The sequence below is a fragment of the Tigriopus californicus genome, chromosome 9, assembly GCF_007210705.1.
Source record: "Tigriopus californicus strain San Diego chromosome 9, Tcal_SD_v2.1, whole genome shotgun sequence".
Taxonomy (NCBI): domain Eukaryota; kingdom Metazoa; phylum Arthropoda; class Copepoda; order Harpacticoida; family Harpacticidae; genus Tigriopus; species Tigriopus californicus.
Genome location: NC_081448.1, coordinates 9,420,921 through 9,436,659, shown reverse-complemented (window position 1 = coordinate 9,436,659; position 15,739 = coordinate 9,420,921). Strand labels below are relative to the sequence as shown.

Genomic DNA, 15,739 nt, shown 5'->3' with positions numbered 1-15,739 from the left:
CAAAAACAAGGCACTAGCGAATATGAAACCATTATTCGTTTTGGCAGGTTTGTTCCTGGATAAGTTTTAACCCCTCTACTATCCGTAAGGAACTTATGAAGGTTGGTCCTCAAATAGACAAAGCAATTTATTTAATAAAATGGCGAAAAAGCTACAAGTTCCAAACCCTTGTAAATGTACCATCCTTGCTTTCAAGGAATTGTCATTATTTCTTTTCAAAGTAACCTAAAAATGACGAAGATATGTAGCTATGTAGGTCGATCTAACTCAACTGGCTTGCCCTGTCATCCTATTCCGCTGAGTGATTACTGAAAAAAAAGAAAATTATTAGAAAAAGTTACAAATTGAAGAAAATGAACGTTTTCTGGCGTTGGTGGTCCAAATATTCTTTTTTGTGTACGGTTGCTAGGGTTGAAGGGGTAAGTAAACCTTGGCCGACCAGCGCAGCCGGCCATCACATCGTCTAGATTTGCCAACAGGCAGTCGTGTCCGTTTCAGATTGGTTCTCCCCTTGTGAGTGTGGATTGAGCGTCTAGTGGTTGGTTTCTTTGAGGAAGGTAGGGAAGGACAATCGAACCGAGGACCTTTCTCATGCTAGGACACTGTGCAAACCACTTTGCTTCGTTTTCGCCCTGAGCATTTTGGCCCCAAGGCTCACCATATTTAGGCACTTCCTAATGATGCTCTTTTCAAAAGACTTCTTTAAAATTTTCGGCCACTGAAGGAAATTGTATCTAATTCATTCATTGATCCTCCTTAATTCAAAACACAAAATAATTTCAAAAATATAATTACGATTCAAGAATTGATGACAGGTTCATTAGTTCCCCCTGATGCAGAAGTGAGCTGCCAAATCCATTATTTTGTACTACGGGAACTTAAACCAAAAGGTTCGCTTGTCCTCGAGGTCTACGTAAAAGGGTTAAAAGAAAGTGTAAAAATAAAAGGCCGCAAAAATATGAGTCTCTACATTTATTGCTAGGGTATATCGATTTCTTCAGGATTTTGAGCCTCAGATTCTTGTATGTCTTGGAACTGATATCTAGGACTGGGCATAACTTCCAGTTTCTCATCCGCTAGATAAACAACTACTACCCACTTCGTTCAGACGTTTCAGACAACCATTAAGAGGTTGAGCGAAATCAAACTTGTGGTACTCCGAGCTTATGGAGTTTGATGCGTTTGATGAAATCGATGAAATCCATGCTGCCTACAAGCATGGCATCAGCTGTGTGGAGGGCCGGCCATATACACACACAAATGACCCACAGCGATTAGTTGCTTCTCATTTCCTTCGACCAACCATGACTGAATACGCCCGTGAACCTTGGTAAGATGACTCTTGGCCCACCCATCCATGATGAAGGCGGCTAATTTGTATGATTTCTCTGTGGGATATTGCCAGTCCTTGGCGGATCATCGATGATTGCGGGGGAGCCTTCACCATGGGCTTGATCGGCGGTTCGATCTTCAACATGATCAGCGGAGCTCGACACGCCCCCACCGGCTTCTCCCGCCGTGCCATGGGTGGTCTGATTCGCATGAAGGAGCGGGCCCCCGTTCTGGGCGGGCAGTTCGCGGCTTGGGGTATTTGTTTCGCCTCTTTCGATTGCACTTTCGCTCATCTTCGACAAAAAGAGGATCCCTGGAATTCCATCATGAGCGGCGCTTCCGCCGGAGCGGTCATGGCGGCTCGACGTGAGTAGCCCGTACAAGATGATGATGCCCATGATTTATTGGTTCTTTTTTGTCTTACATCAACAGGCGGACCTAAGCACATGATGGGGAGTGCCTTGGTCGGTGCCGTTCTATTAGGCCTCATTGAAGGCTTAGGCATCATGATGAACCGATATGCGGCGCAGTCTTTCCGACCCCAAGATCCCCGGGAAGCACCCGCCGATCCCAGTGCTTTGGGACCCACTCCTCTGTAAATTGGAGAATGGTGGGGGTCACCTTATCCGCATTGTTCCCGCATCGCCCGTCTAAAAACCCGCATTATTCATTCTGATATTGGTAGTTGTTCTGCTTACCATGAAATAAAACATCTCATTTAAGTACTACTATGTGTTCGTTGCCTTGAGTTCAAATCTGCTGGGTAATGCCAGCCTCCGCCAGCACAGTGTGTCTGTCTGATCGTAGCGGGTCTAATCTGACACATGGTGGTGGCTGGCTCGGATGAGGATGTATGCTCCGCTTGACTGACTTCTTGATTAAAAGCGAAACAATCCAGTCATTCTGAGTGTCTCAGTCAAACACTCGAACAGCAGTCGAGATTAAACATGGTTCACACTAGATGGATCGGCTTTTTATTACTGTTAAGTTGGTGCCAAGTCTGGGGAAAAGTCCAGGAGGAATTGTACCAACACAGAGTGGCTAAAATTGATAATACCGAAGTGCCATTGGCGCAATACAAGGGCCAAGTCCTGCTCATCGTGAACGTGGCTTCGGAATGTGGTTTCACTGATGGGCATTATAAGCAACTACAAAAAGTCTACTATATCCTGGGTGATTCTGGCGTTTTTGAGATATTGGCCTTCCCTTGCAATCAGTTTGGCAATCAAGAACCCAAATCCAACTCGAAAATCTGGGTGAGTTTATATTTGATCTGGAGGTTCCAAGGTCCACGTTTCTATTCACTCCTTTTATCCTCAAGGAATTCGCCACCAAAAAGTATGGCGTCACTTTTCCCATGTTTGCCAAGGTTCTCGTGACTGGAGCAGATGCACACCCCTTTTGGCAATATATTAAAGGTATTTGGGCCTCGTTGTTTTGGCACCTTCATTTCGTGACTCTGAAAATCTATTTCAGGTGTGACCGGTGTTGCCCCAAATTGGAATTTCTATAAATATTTAGTCGACCATGAAGGTACCTTAGTCCACATCTTTGGTCCCGACGTCAGTGTGGAAGATACCTTTGACCAAATCCAAGGTCTTGTCGACCAAGCCAAAGCTGCCAAGAAGATCAGTGACGAGTCTCCCAAATCTGAGCTCTAAGAGCGATTGAGTCTCCTTTATTCATTGCATGGCAAAACTTCGATAAATATTAAATGAAGCAAATATTGCTGCATACAACAATCGATTCTAATTCAAGACCTTAATGGCCATCTTGGCCGATCTCAAACTGTGCCGGTAGCCTCGGAAATCCCTCCAAACAATGGAATCAGCGAAGCTGCCGGTGTCGTTAGTGTTCTTGTTAAACGAATTCAGGTTCCCATGATGACAAGCACCGTGCCTAATGTCGAAAAGTAATCAAAAGGTATAGTCGCACGTGTTCCTCTGCTCTTACTGAAGTAAGTTGATTCTTACCACCAAGCTCCCCTGAATCGTAGGGCACAATTTCCCTCCGGCCAAGCATCGGTATCTCGATCCACGGCGCTGAATGAGAATCCAGAATGGTACGAAAACGAATCGCCACCCAATCCTCCAGTGTATCCATTAACGTAGAGGGCATATCGGTCCTAAGAGTTGGAATAAGTCATTTTTTTACGGACTATGTGGATGATTGAGCGAACTCAAGACGGAGGTGAACCTTTTCAGAAATCTTGAATTCGGTATAGATGGCATGGTCCACGATTCCATCGGTATCCTCCAAAGTGATCTTCAGAGAATAGTTCTTTGAATTGGTGATTAAATGCATGTTTTCCAGTCCAAGCCAAAATTCCATGCCTAGAACGCGGACGTAATAAAATTTGCATCCTGTTTTTTATCAATCAAAAGACCGATATGTAAGTAACTTGCTCACCTGGAACTCCGAATCCATTGACAAATGCCAACCAAGGTCGCGCAAAATAATTTTCACGATTTCCAAACTGCCCCCTGGACTGAATCACGGACCATCCATCTTCGTCACAATCCATGCGAATGGTTCGATTGCTTTCGGGGGGTCCAATTGGGAATTCGTGGATTCCAGTTTGATACATAACACTTCCCACAACAGTGAGGACGTCTCCACAATCCCGAATATCATTGGAATCTAACATGTATTAGACAGACCAGGGTTGGTTTCATTACACAATAGTCCTTGTCCTCCCTCGTTTCACACTTACCGAGACTGGGACACCAAGTTTTGATGACTGGTTTTTGCACAGGCCGAGGGTTGGATTGAACGATGGCACACACCTCTTTGGGCACCTCGAGACACTTCTCCTCAGCTTCAATGGTGGGCAAGAGCATTGGCTTCTCCTCACACTTTTTACCAAGAGACATGGAACACATCTCCCTGGGAACCTCTTTCACAGTCTATGTATTCATGGTAATGATGAAATTGAACGCAAATGGCCCAAATGAACAAAATCAGAGATAGCTAATGGGATCACTTACCAGACGGGTGAGATTACGGCAGAAATCCTTTTTAGGACAGAACTGGTAAGGAATTTTGATAGGCACTGGATCGTAGACTATCATACATTTCTTTTTGTACTGATCGCTACATTCATTTCGCTGAAATTGAAGAACAATAGGATAGTATGCATGTAAGGAAGGGCATATCAGGGGACGGTCTTCCTCTGGTTGGGAAACAAAGAGACTTTTGGCGAAAAAAATTGAACTACTGAAATTGAATCGATATCTTGTCTTCGAATTACCTGATGGCTTTTGAATTTGGTCACATAGCTGTTCATACACTCTTCATGGTAGATATGTCGACAATTCACTTCCTCGTCAAACACGATTTCTTCGCTCATCACCACCTTCTCCACACACTCATAAACCTAAAGTAGAACCAATTTTAGTAAACACTAATGTATAACTGATTGAAGCCTGGAAGACACTCACCGCCATGTCCTGAGCCTTTGAGAGAGATAAAAGTGCCAATAAGGAGCCAATCACGCCAAGGAGTATTCTCTTCATTTTGAAGCGTTTCTTAGGTCGCTTGTGTTGAGCTCTTGAGCGAAGCAACACTCGTTTCACATTGATGCCTCATTTTTGCATCCAGGCCCTATTTAAAGGGGTTGTCCAAGAAGCTCTTTTCGCGTGGTTGCCAATTGACGCATTTGTTGACATTGAAAACCCAGTAGAGTAAGTTTCTCTTCCGGGCTCCTCATGGATGTCTGGGTCAATCTCTTTTTTGTTTCACTCAGATCCTCATCAAGTGTAAATAATGGGCAGATACTAAATGTTAGTCTTCAGTCAGCAATGATTAGGTCAACTATAAAGCAATTTGACCAACGTTTATTCAAAAATTCAAGTGACCTCGTTAGTTTTTAACACTTCAAAGCGATAAATTACGAATAAAATCTACATATCGTGCCTGCTATTCATCTCTTGCTTCAATTAAGACCTTGAATTGTGAAGTGGATGACCATGATGCAGCTATCAAGTTTACAAATCCGCGAATAACTAAATTGCTCAACTGAAACATTGCAGGATGTTCTGTCGTTTTATTGCAAGTATATTCGAAGATCCAGCTGATTAATTATGAGCACAAATAGTATCTCTTTTAAGAGAAGACTGGGCTGTCCAGTTAACTGATGGGACCCACGTTACTTTTGGGTCGCACTGATGAAGTCGAGGGACGAATTGCGTTCTTGGCTGGAATTGATGATCCATTCCCATTATTGGAGATTATGGTAGTGGTTGATCGGGCAAATTGCGCCCGGGTTTCGCCGTTTGTTGTGGCTGAAGGGGTTTTATTGGAACCAATGACCAAAGAATGCCTGGGATAACTTTGTGGGAGATAGTCGTCAGGGTTGTTCCCAAAGCACTCTTTGGGACAAATGGGATAGCTGAAATAGGAGAGCGAAAAAATCGAAAAAATACTGAAACCCACTTGTTGCAAGGGAATTATTTCAATTAGATTCGTTCTTCAACTGCTTCTTTTGGTAGTGATCCCTAAATTGTAACCGAAATGCCTTTGCCCTATTAAAGGAACTCGTCATTTTGTCTTTCAGCTAATCATGCTTGTTTTACCCAACAACCAAACGTTGCTTTCAAACTGTTAGGAAGCAAATTGACGTAATTCTGCCCATTTCTACGTAGCAGACAAGGAAATGAAGGGCCATGTATAAATTCATAGTAGAAATGTTCATGCTAGAGCTATTGAGAGCACCTGGCGATAGGCTAAAGGCAATTTTTTACGATATCAGAAGCAAAGCAAGTGACCTGGCATCCCCTTCAACTTGTTTTCAGTGAGGTTTTAGGAGAACCCATATGTCCTTTCCATTCTCCTCTCCCTTCTCTTGTTGAGGACAAACAAACGGAAAAATGCAACTATACGCTCTAAGATACCTGACTTTCACAAGGTATTTTTCGCTGAACAACTTATTGCTGATCCATTCTAACACCAGAAATACACCACCAACCTTTTTGAGAGACTTTTCAAATTCTATTAGGGTATAATTATAAACATTTGTGACATCCAAATAAGGATGAACAGAGAGCTGTATTATGTATACTTGCAGCACACCAGTGACTTTTCATCATCACCTTTTCGACTAAATTGCGCTAAAAAAGCTAATGGTAAGTTTAAAAAAAAGTGATGCTTTTAAAGTTGGTCACCAAAAACTTGAAAATGTGCTTTTCTTGGTACGGTTTTGTTGGATATGATAATTGCCAAAGTGTTGGTGCGTTATCANCATCACCTTTTCGACTAAATTGCGCTAAAAAAGCTAATGGTAAGTTTAAAAAAAAGTGATGCTTTTAAAGTTGGTCACCAAAAACTTGAAAATGTGGTGCGTTATCAATCGTAAAGTATACAACCTCCCTTGAAATGGTTGGTTACAAGTCATAATTATTCGGAATTTTAAACATAGGGAATTTGAAATGTCTCCCGGAAGAGTTGATGGCTTATGCAGTGTGTCACAGTACCTTGGCAATACACTGTTCATTAAATAATCTCTTGGTGAAATCTGACATCTTAAAGCGTATTCTCTTGCTTCCACGTTTGTTTGCCCGCACCCAAACGAAGCAGAGGGCGCTTCCTCCGCTCAATGAAAAGGACAATTTTGACTTCCAGATCTCGAAGACTTTGATTTTTTTGCGAAACAAAGTATTGGTTAAATATGGCTTGTCAACAAAAGAACTCAACTCGGGTATTCCTTAATCATCAACTGGTCCTAACTTAACGGCTATACACTACTTTTAACGTACCTGCTCTTTAGTAAATCAAAGTCTTAGTCAAGCTTTTGCTTCTCGACATTTGGAGAAAAAGGTGAATTATTCAATTTTGGAATCTCGATCCTCATTCTCTGGTCACATACCTTCATCGTCATTAATGTCAAGATGGAATTGGCGGGTTTTTGTGAAACAACCACTATTACAGCACATCCCTTTTTACCCGTTGGTTACTGGGTGCTTAGCATCAAGAGAGCACATGACCGACCCCTACTTATTACATACCAGCAGAGTTGAATGACGAGAACGATGACGATGATGGCCAAAATAATCACCAACAACGCTAGAATGGCAGTCCAAACTTGAGCTGCGGTAGATGGACCCATAGACGAGTCAGAGGGGACGAAAGTCACCGAATTCGACAATGATACATCGCAACAATGGGGATTCACAATCGGAAACACGCTAGAGGAGAGAGAGAAAACAAGCTTGAGATCGATTTTATCCTTGCTCTCGAAAACCATTCCGTGTACCTTGACTCTGATTTGGAAATATCGAGTCCACAAATGATCTCATTCTTATTCCTGCAAGTCACATCCAAGGGCATCTGTTCCCAATTGGTTCGAGCTAATCGGTTCCTCTGCTGTCCGACAGGAAATCCAGACTCATAGGTTAACAATGTGACGTTGGCCTCGCTAACTTTAGAGCAAGCCAGCATCAGATTCAAAGAGTCGTTCGTCTTCGTGAAACCATGGAGAAATTCACGGCCCAAGCCACAATCGAATTTTTGAACCAACGTTCGATCGGAATCGCCTGATGGAACACATTTTGTAAGTTGGAAAAGGCTCATGCATTTGTCAATGCCAGGACATTCATTTATAACTCACCAAAGTTGGAGCACAGCTCTTGAGTGAAGTCTTCACTTTCTGCTGAGTTTGAAGACTTGCATAGGACACAGAATCGAATCGGGGCCTGAGGTTTCCATTCCAATGCAGAAGGGATTCCAATTGAAATCCCGGAGAATCCTTTTCCATTCGAGCATTGTAACGCATCTGCAGTAACGGATGATCAATTGCAGTTCTTTTTTTATGAATTCTTGTGCTCTTGTGCCAAGGCGGATGTACGGTACCAATTGCAGTTCTTTTTTATGAATTCTTGTGCTCTTGTGCCCAAAATAGCTTACCTGAATGCTCCTCGGTGTTTCCAAAAATTATCAAACGGGACAGAAATACCGAGATCCAAACTGCTTTCAAACGTGTTTGCCTTTGGAACATCTTGAATGCACTGGGCCTTGATGAACTTTAAGAAGGTGAAGGTTGGCGAATTCCAAATGTCAATAACCCGATGCTCCGTCACTTCAGTACTTCTTCATCTCTTCTTGCTCTCAAATAACAGGATGGTACCAGCCTTCCTCATGGTCACCGTTGGAAAGCCGCCGATCTGGGACCTCTCATTTATCATGTATCGATCACAGAACACCACGTCCTAATCACACACTAACAGTGGAACACTTTGGACCAATGGCTTGGACCACCAGATTTTTAAAGTGCGCTCTGGGTGCTCCTCAGTACGTTTCGATGTGTACTGTATAGCAGGTTTCCAGGACCTTCAGATCAGGTGTTTCAGACTTCACCCGCGTTCAGGAACAGGATCGAGAGAGAATAGTCGGAGCCCTGGAGGAAAGGGGGAACAAGTCGGTCGACGAACCCGGTAGAGCTTAGAAGTGGCCTTAACTAGGCCACCTGGTCGAAATTCTCTATACGAGTGATTACCAGGTATTTCAAATTGCAAATGGACATTTTGAATGACAGGTTCCGACGGCGAATGTGAATGGCAATTCGACCAAGGGGAAAAACTTCTTTGATTCTCGGTTGAGCCCGACTGGTCTCCGTCTTTCAAGTCAGAGGCTCCCTTAACCATTAGCCCAATCCTCTTTTCACATGTGCGAGCAACCACGTCCTCTTCTATTCCTCCTTCATGCTCTTCCTCCTCCTCGTCGATTTGGTATGTGGTACTTGCCACTTGCTTCCGTTTCTACACGGTGATTTGCAGACCTCCTTACCAGAGAACACACACACACACACTGGTAAATTTGATAGCGAATATGAATGCATAACACATAAAATGCCACAACTAAGGCTTAAGATCCTTGCAACATATTTATTTGGGCAGTATTGGTTGCCTCCTGGAGATTGAGTCTCAGTAAAGGCCACCAATCTTACAATACCCTGGATAGACTGGCATTCCAAAGGACATCCCCTTATTCAGGGCAGTGTTAAGGTAGTGGGGTCGCTTTCCAGAACAAAACATGCATTAAATCCAGAGCGAAGACAGAGGAGGGTAAGCAGGACCATAAGAGGACCCTGACAGCTCATGCGGGAATTGGAAGTTCACTGGCAACAGGAATAATCTCAAATCTCGGTGGAGAAATCCGATGAAAGCCATTCTTCTCATGACATTACTACCTGGGAGTAATGCGAGCCACAACTTGAGTTGTTGGAAGTGTGAGACTACCAATGCTTGTTAAACTGTTTTCCCAAGGAAATGACAAATCAGGAGCGAAAATGACGAACAGATCTCGCACGAAAATTATTGGAATGCTTTTTAGTATCCAATGATACTTTACCTACCTACACGGCACGGGTTACTTCTTCCCATACAAAAGAAACTTGGAAGAGAAATAGCTTGAGGTCATGGAAGTCTAATCGTAGGATATTATCTGAGATTGCCGTTCTTTCTCAACAGTACATGCACCATTTCACGAACCAGTTACAAAATAAAATGAATTATGAATAGCCTCGGGAGGCGCAACGTTTTGGCAAGGTATTTCCTTCAACAAAAAAAACCGCTATCGAGTTTTGTCCAAAACAATGGCGTAGTCAATTGTACAAAGAAAATGCTTTGTTCATAAATCTGGGATAAGGTTTCTAGGATTGCCAGAAGCTTGATAGCTCTCTGTTCCATTCCAATTTTCTAGTCAATCGAATTAGGTCAGTTGGCTGGGAAAGCCTTCTAGTCGTTTTGCATGTGATAAAGACATTTCCCAACCAAATCAGGGGGTGCCAATTGTCCGAACGCACCACGCTTATGCCACGCACACTGACTCCACTGAGGCAAGAAGCATTTTTGGGAGTCAAATCATGAAAGGATTCGCTGAGACCGAAGAGGACGAAGGTTTATTCACTGTAGAAGGCAACTTTGACTTTTTTTTATGATGGTAGAAGTCAAAGCCATTTTGACAATTCAATCGTTCTTTTTTTTTACTTTACCCCACAATTCAAACGTTGCTATGATTCGGGGGCTATTCCATTGTCATGAGTGATTACCGAGAATATCTCGTGTTAAATGATGGTTGGTCAATTGGCAAAGTTTTTGCAACTTTGCCGGCATCTGACCCAGATGGGTCAGTGCGCGGTAGTCAATTGCTAGAGTGGGCCGGCAAAAGTGAGGCAAATGAAGTTGGTTCATCGCTCCCCCCCCCTCCCCCCTCCTACCATATGGTATGAAGGATACCAAATCGGTTTCTCAGAGACAATCCAAAGTCTTTTTGATGTCCATTTGATGGACATACGGATAATGAAGCGTGTTAAAATAAAATAAAATCAGATCTGACAAGTGGTTATATAAAATATAGACTAAAGTCGTGATTCAACAATTGACAAAGTTAACTTTAAAATCGATGATGCCCATCACTGGTTCCTTATAACATAACAACATGATACCTACTTTTGAGGTGATTTGGCTTTGTTGATGCCAATCGTGAAAGAACTTACAGGATCATTGATGGGTCAGCTGGTAAATTTGCAGGCCGCCAGGTTGGCAGCTTAGCTTAGAATATACATGCAACTTTGCAATGTAGTGGAAAAAATGTTAGAGAATAGGCATGTTGAAAAGAGGTAAAGAATGTTCATTCAAATATATTTGGCCCTTATTACACTTTACCTAAAATCGACATTTCTTTGCTTAATAGCTCATGAAGTGGCAGAAACACTTTCTCCATACTTGTGCAACCTTTTCTTCTTATATTGTCGATCTATTTTTTCAGAGTGATTCAAAACAAGTGCTTGATAACCTAAGCCATTGATCATTCCATATGATTTCAGTGGTTTATGCCTAAACTAAAATGGTATATGTGAAAAATTAGCAGTCTCTTGCTTATGCTTGGCATGGAGGAAATAACGAAAAATATTGCATAGAGTCAGGTAATGTTTAACATCCTCCATTTATGTCATCTGAAGTATTACATGAACCTCCCAAAAAGCAAATCATATTATTATTCTTTTTTCAAAACGAGCTAAAATATTTCAAAATATGCTTTTCGTTTCCAAAAAATATTTTCTCGACCCCTAGTTATAACCTCATGAATTAACCATGAAAGAAACCTGCCCTTGAAAGCTTGGCTCATCAAATATACAAGTAGGACGCTTTTGTGGGACTCGAATTCGCCAGAGAACTCAAGTTCTTTGTTGGACTTGAATCTTTAACCTGAGCGCTTTAAGGCCACCCATTATGGCCACATCCGCTTCTACCTGACTGGTCTACGGCTTCGGAAGCGGGCAGATCCCAAGCCAAAAGATCACGGACCCATCTGGGTAAACGTTATTCTCCACCGATTAGTTGGCGGTGCTACTTTTTCTAAACTTAACCTAACCTTATCAAACCTAACCTAACCTAACCCAACCTAACCTAACACGATATTAATAGCCTTTCTAACAGTTTGTCACAAATTTAAAACTGAGCACCGCCAACTAATCGGTGGAGAATAACGTTTATCACCCATCTGCATCTGGGCATCCTTGATCAACCTCGGATGAAAGTATCACGCAACCTTGGTTAAGTCACAACATGGTTAAGCAACAACTTGCTAGCTAACTAACCTAAGCTGCTTCTGCAATCTGCACTTCTTCACTTCTTCATTGATCGAGCTTTCAATTGCGGCACTTCCATAACCGCGATTCTTCCTGCATCCGATCGGACCATCGAAGCCAGGTCGTTGGCTGGTGGGGTGTTGTCATACCCCCAAATTTGGGCCTCATCCTCTGGTCGCGGACCAAGTTTTGCGTCACCTTGATCATGTTGGCCTTTTCTCGATTGACCACCGTCTCCCCGGCCTTCGTCTTCGCCGCCCACGGATCGGCTTTCAAGACCACCCGCCTGTCCGCCTTCACTACCTTGACCCCGAGCGCTCAATGGAATCCATGCGATGGGTCCGGCTGCCAGCCCAGATTGACCCGGCAAGGATCAGTGCCCACGGGCGTCCAGCGCCAAACCCCCTCGAGTAGGGTGGCCCCACCCAATTTTGTCACAGCTCAACGGGGCTATGCCACCCGGTATGGGAACCCTCCTCCTCCGAGAACTGGGCTAATGGCCGGCTTGCCCGGGTGATTGATTGATTTCCTCTGACCCTATTGTAGATTGGCTGAGGTGGGCAAGTTGGAACCACTGAAATTGGATGGCAATTATGACACGGGTCAGATGTTCCTCCATCGGTTGTTCGGGTATCGTGGCGTGATTCTCTTCCCCTGGTTGGCCAAAGTCTATGATCGTGACTTGCCCAATTCAAAGAAAGACAACTCGGTCAAGTAAGTAGGAGTCTTCGTGGGCCAACAGCTAATGGGAGTGGGCTCGGTTATGAGTCGAATTCCATTCTAGGGATGTCCAAAGTCAGGAAGAGATCATTTCCAATCCCAGTGGCACGGGCAAGGAGGTCAAAGGGAAAACACATACCTACTATCAGGTAAGGCCGTTTCCATGTGAACCGTGGGTTGGTTTCGTATCATGCCTGTGTTTGTCTTGCTTGTCTCATTATTTCGTTCAAATGCATATCCCATGTTCACTTCAGGTGCTCATTGATGGGCGGGATTGTCCGTTCATCACTCATCGCGCTCAAACGGAATCGGTCACATTTTTGGGCAACCACACGGAAAACACTCGCAATCTCTACGCCATTCCGGGTCTGGATTATGTGGCCCATGAGGATATCATCCCGTACTCCACTGAGGACCGCTCCCCCATTCAGCACGAGCTCTTCGATAAGTTCTTGAGCTATCGGGAAGGCGACGACCCCCCTTTTGGTGCCTTAGATACCCTCAAGGCGTGGCAGGAGAAGAACCACCCTTGGTTAGAACTCTCTGACGTTCACAAAGAGACCACGGAAGATATTCGAGTCACTGTCATTCCCTTTTACATGGGATACAGAGAGACGCAAGCGAATAACGTTTATTGGGTAAGACATCGCATTCCCGGAATGGTGCATGAAAAAATGTAAGGCTCTCAAATTAAATCAACCCCAATGATTTCCTTAGTGGCGTTATTGCATCAGACTTGAAAATCTGGGTGAGAAAGCTGTCCAGCTTCGAGAGCGAAACTGGCGGATCTTTTCTCTCTCCGGCACTCTTGAGACGGTACGAGGACGAGGTGTGGTGGGACAAGAGCCCTTGCTATCCAAGGACCAGCCAGCATTCCAATATTCATCCCATGTCAGCCTTCAAGCTCCTTCGGGGCACATGTGGTAAGATGAGACATGTAGCAATTCAGAGTTAGAAGCCATCAGCCAAAAGTCGAGCAAGTGGACGATTTTTTTTGTTTCAATCACTCTTGACAAAACTGTTTAACTCATTAATTCCCCAAGAAGTTCAAGAACTCTCCTCCCTCTTCTGTTTGTGCTTCGAGACAGTATCATTTCATACTCATTTTCTTCATGAGTGGGAGGACATTGTGTGTTCATATGTAGCTTTCAGAGTACAGGATTTGACATAAACTTGGGCAACTTTTTAAGGAATTAATGATTAAGAGTTCTAGGCACAAAATTAGATGACTTCAATTGCAATGTCCATGAGCTGGTCATAATGACACTTTGACTAGCTCATGTGGACTAAGGTGTGACTAAAATCCAATTTTTGTAAGCTGAATCTGAGGGATTTTTTTTCCAATCCGACTGACTCTGAATCCAAACTTTTCTGCCCTATCTAAATTCAAAAATAAAACAAAAGCCAAGAGCTTTGCCTAATCCAATTCTGAGATTTTTTTGCTGAATTAAACTTTAATCTGATTTTTTTTTCTAAATCCAATTCAAATCAATTTTAATGCGCCCAATTGACTAAGTACTAGGGATCACATAACCTGTAGGGGTCAAAAATTCCATGAAAAAAACAACATACTAATTAACAATTTGATCCCCACTAATATTTTAACAAAAGATGTTTCATTTGTAAAACACAAATTCATTTAGCTTTTATAAAATGTGAGCATTTTTTCTTACCTTAATAATATGATTTGACAATATTAGTAAAAATCAAAGGTTGTAAGGTACATGAAGGAGCACAAAAATGTTGTATCTTGTTTTTTAGTACCTCTTCTGTTTCAAGCAGTGCCTCACTGACCCCCCAAAATTAGTGCTGACATTGTCATACACCTACTACTTCAATGTCTTAATAGGAGAGCAGTTTTTGCAACATTATCTTCAGTACAATTTACTTGTCTTTAAATTGCGTGTTAAAAACTGGAGCTGGCCACTCTTTGACACTACTACAAAACCTTAAAGTATGATTGAAGTTTGACGTCTTTAGTTTAGTCCACTTTTCCATTTTCAGCCTTTTTCGGATCTTATCCATAACGTTAGATACAGTGTGATCATGACCAGCTCATGGACCTTGCAGTTGAATTCATCAAATTTTGTGCCTAAAACTTGCAACCATTGATCCCTTAGAGAGCTGCCCATGTTTAACTCAAATTCTGTATGTACTTTGAAATCTATATTTATGAGCGTAGTATCCTATTCATGAATAACGAAACCTCGTGTCTCGATTACCGAAGAAAATGAGTTAGAGTATCATATTCCTTTTGCTAGTGTGTACTCATGTTGATTTCATTTGTTCTGCCTTGTTCCGGGGACCAACACCTTAGAATGCAAGAGTTCTAGTTAAGGTGTTGAAACAAGAAGACTTCTTTGTCTGCAGCACAAAAAAACGGGAAATTTGATAACGGAATTGAAGTCAGAATGTAAAGAGATAAACATATTGGTACTTATATTACATTTGACTAGAGTGGTGTTGCCTTTGCTAAGGATTTGGCCGCCTGGATTGGAGCAGAAACCAGAAAAAATGAAGCTTTCAATTTAAAAATGTTGGAGGAAGTAAGTGCTACTACCCATACAGACTAAACCATGGTAAAGGTCCATAAATGAACTGGAACTGCAATGTATTCTGTGACAAGGAATTCTGAGGCCTATAAGAACAAATGACTTACCAAAAATATGATGTGAAGTAATCGAACAAGTGTTTCTTAAAGGATAAATGTTGTTGCATTCAATTAATTGTCCTATATCAGCCGGTAAACAGTATATTGGTCTGGTTGCCACAGAAACTAAAATATAACAAATGTTGCCTGGTACACGGCACATGTTTATTAGCTATAGAAGAGTTGGATTTGATAATGGCAAAAAGTGCAATTATTCCACTCTAGTCTTAATGTATTGTTCTTTTTTCAGGGGCACGTTTCGAATGGAACGAGAGGACGGCCACGCCTTTGATTGCCGCATTCCTCCATTTTCATTAGAAAGCAAACAAGACGATCCGAATGAACCGCCCATTTTGGGTAACTGACGTGAATGATTCTGTGACAAAAAGCGATTTCAAATCCACTAGCTGGCTTCGCGAGGAGCCAACCAAATTGAAAAATAAAATTATTTC

The 15,739-nt window shown here is 42.6% G+C and overlaps 4 protein-coding genes across 6 annotated transcripts; 3 read left to right on the top strand and 1 right to left on the bottom strand.

Moving 5' to 3' along the window:
- The first annotated feature begins 1,170 nt into the window (after positions 1–1,170).
- LOC131887409 (mitochondrial import inner membrane translocase subunit Tim17-B-like) lies at positions 1,171–2,057 on the top strand. Its single transcript, XM_059236009.1, has 3 exons — positions 1,171–1,330; positions 1,406–1,698; positions 1,765–2,057. The coding sequence occupies exons 1-3, from the start codon at positions 1,305–1,307 to the stop codon at positions 1,929–1,931; spliced, it is 486 nt and encodes a 161-aa protein (XP_059091992.1). The 5' UTR covers positions 1,171–1,304; the 3' UTR covers positions 1,932–2,057.
- A 255-nt stretch (positions 2,058–2,312) lies between these two features.
- Positions 2,313–3,091, top strand: LOC131887410 (glutathione peroxidase 7-like; the record flags this gene model as incomplete). Its single annotated transcript, XM_059236010.1, is given in 3 exon segments — positions 2,313–2,588; positions 2,654–2,750; positions 2,809–3,091. Coding segments are annotated over 3 exon segments (558 nt in total), but the record flags the coding sequence as incomplete, so codon positions are not given.
- On the bottom strand, positions 2,989–9,176 carry LOC131887405 (microfibril-associated glycoprotein 4-like). Of its 3 annotated transcripts, XM_059236002.1 has the most exons (13): positions 8,822–9,176; positions 8,233–8,722; positions 7,937–8,101; positions 7,583–7,862; positions 7,335–7,514; positions 4,773–5,722; positions 4,583–4,708; positions 4,320–4,439; positions 4,046–4,238; positions 3,742–3,972; positions 3,529–3,665; positions 3,306–3,457; positions 2,989–3,231 (listed from the first exon to the last, which is right to left on the bottom strand). In XM_059236002.1, the coding sequence occupies exons 6-13, from the start codon at positions 4,845–4,847 to the stop codon at positions 3,081–3,083; spliced, it is 1,185 nt and encodes a 394-aa protein (XP_059091985.1). In that variant the 5' UTR covers positions 4,848–5,722; positions 7,335–7,514; positions 7,583–7,862; positions 7,937–8,101; positions 8,233–8,722; positions 8,822–9,176; the 3' UTR covers positions 2,989–3,080. The 3 variants fall into 3 exon arrangements, with proteins under 3 accessions (XP_059091985.1, XP_059091984.1, XP_059091986.1); XM_059236001.1 differs by lacking the exons at positions 8,233–8,722; positions 8,822–9,176 and having other exon boundaries at positions 7,937–8,113; XM_059236003.1 differs by lacking the exons at positions 2,989–3,231; positions 3,306–3,457; positions 3,529–3,665; ... (2 more) ...; positions 4,320–4,439; positions 4,583–4,708 and having other exon boundaries at positions 5,216–5,722; positions 8,233–9,175.
- Positions 9,177–11,898: 2,722 nt separating this feature from the next.
- On the top strand, positions 11,899–15,739 carry LOC131887402 (polymerase delta-interacting protein 2-like). The gene is made up of 6 exons (XM_059235999.1): positions 11,899–12,379; positions 12,464–12,631; positions 12,702–12,786; positions 12,892–13,275; positions 13,355–13,560; positions 15,538–15,739. The coding sequence occupies exons 1-6, from the start codon at positions 12,123–12,125 to the stop codon at positions 15,650–15,652; spliced, it is 1,215 nt and encodes a 404-aa protein (XP_059091982.1). The 5' UTR covers positions 11,899–12,122; the 3' UTR covers positions 15,653–15,739.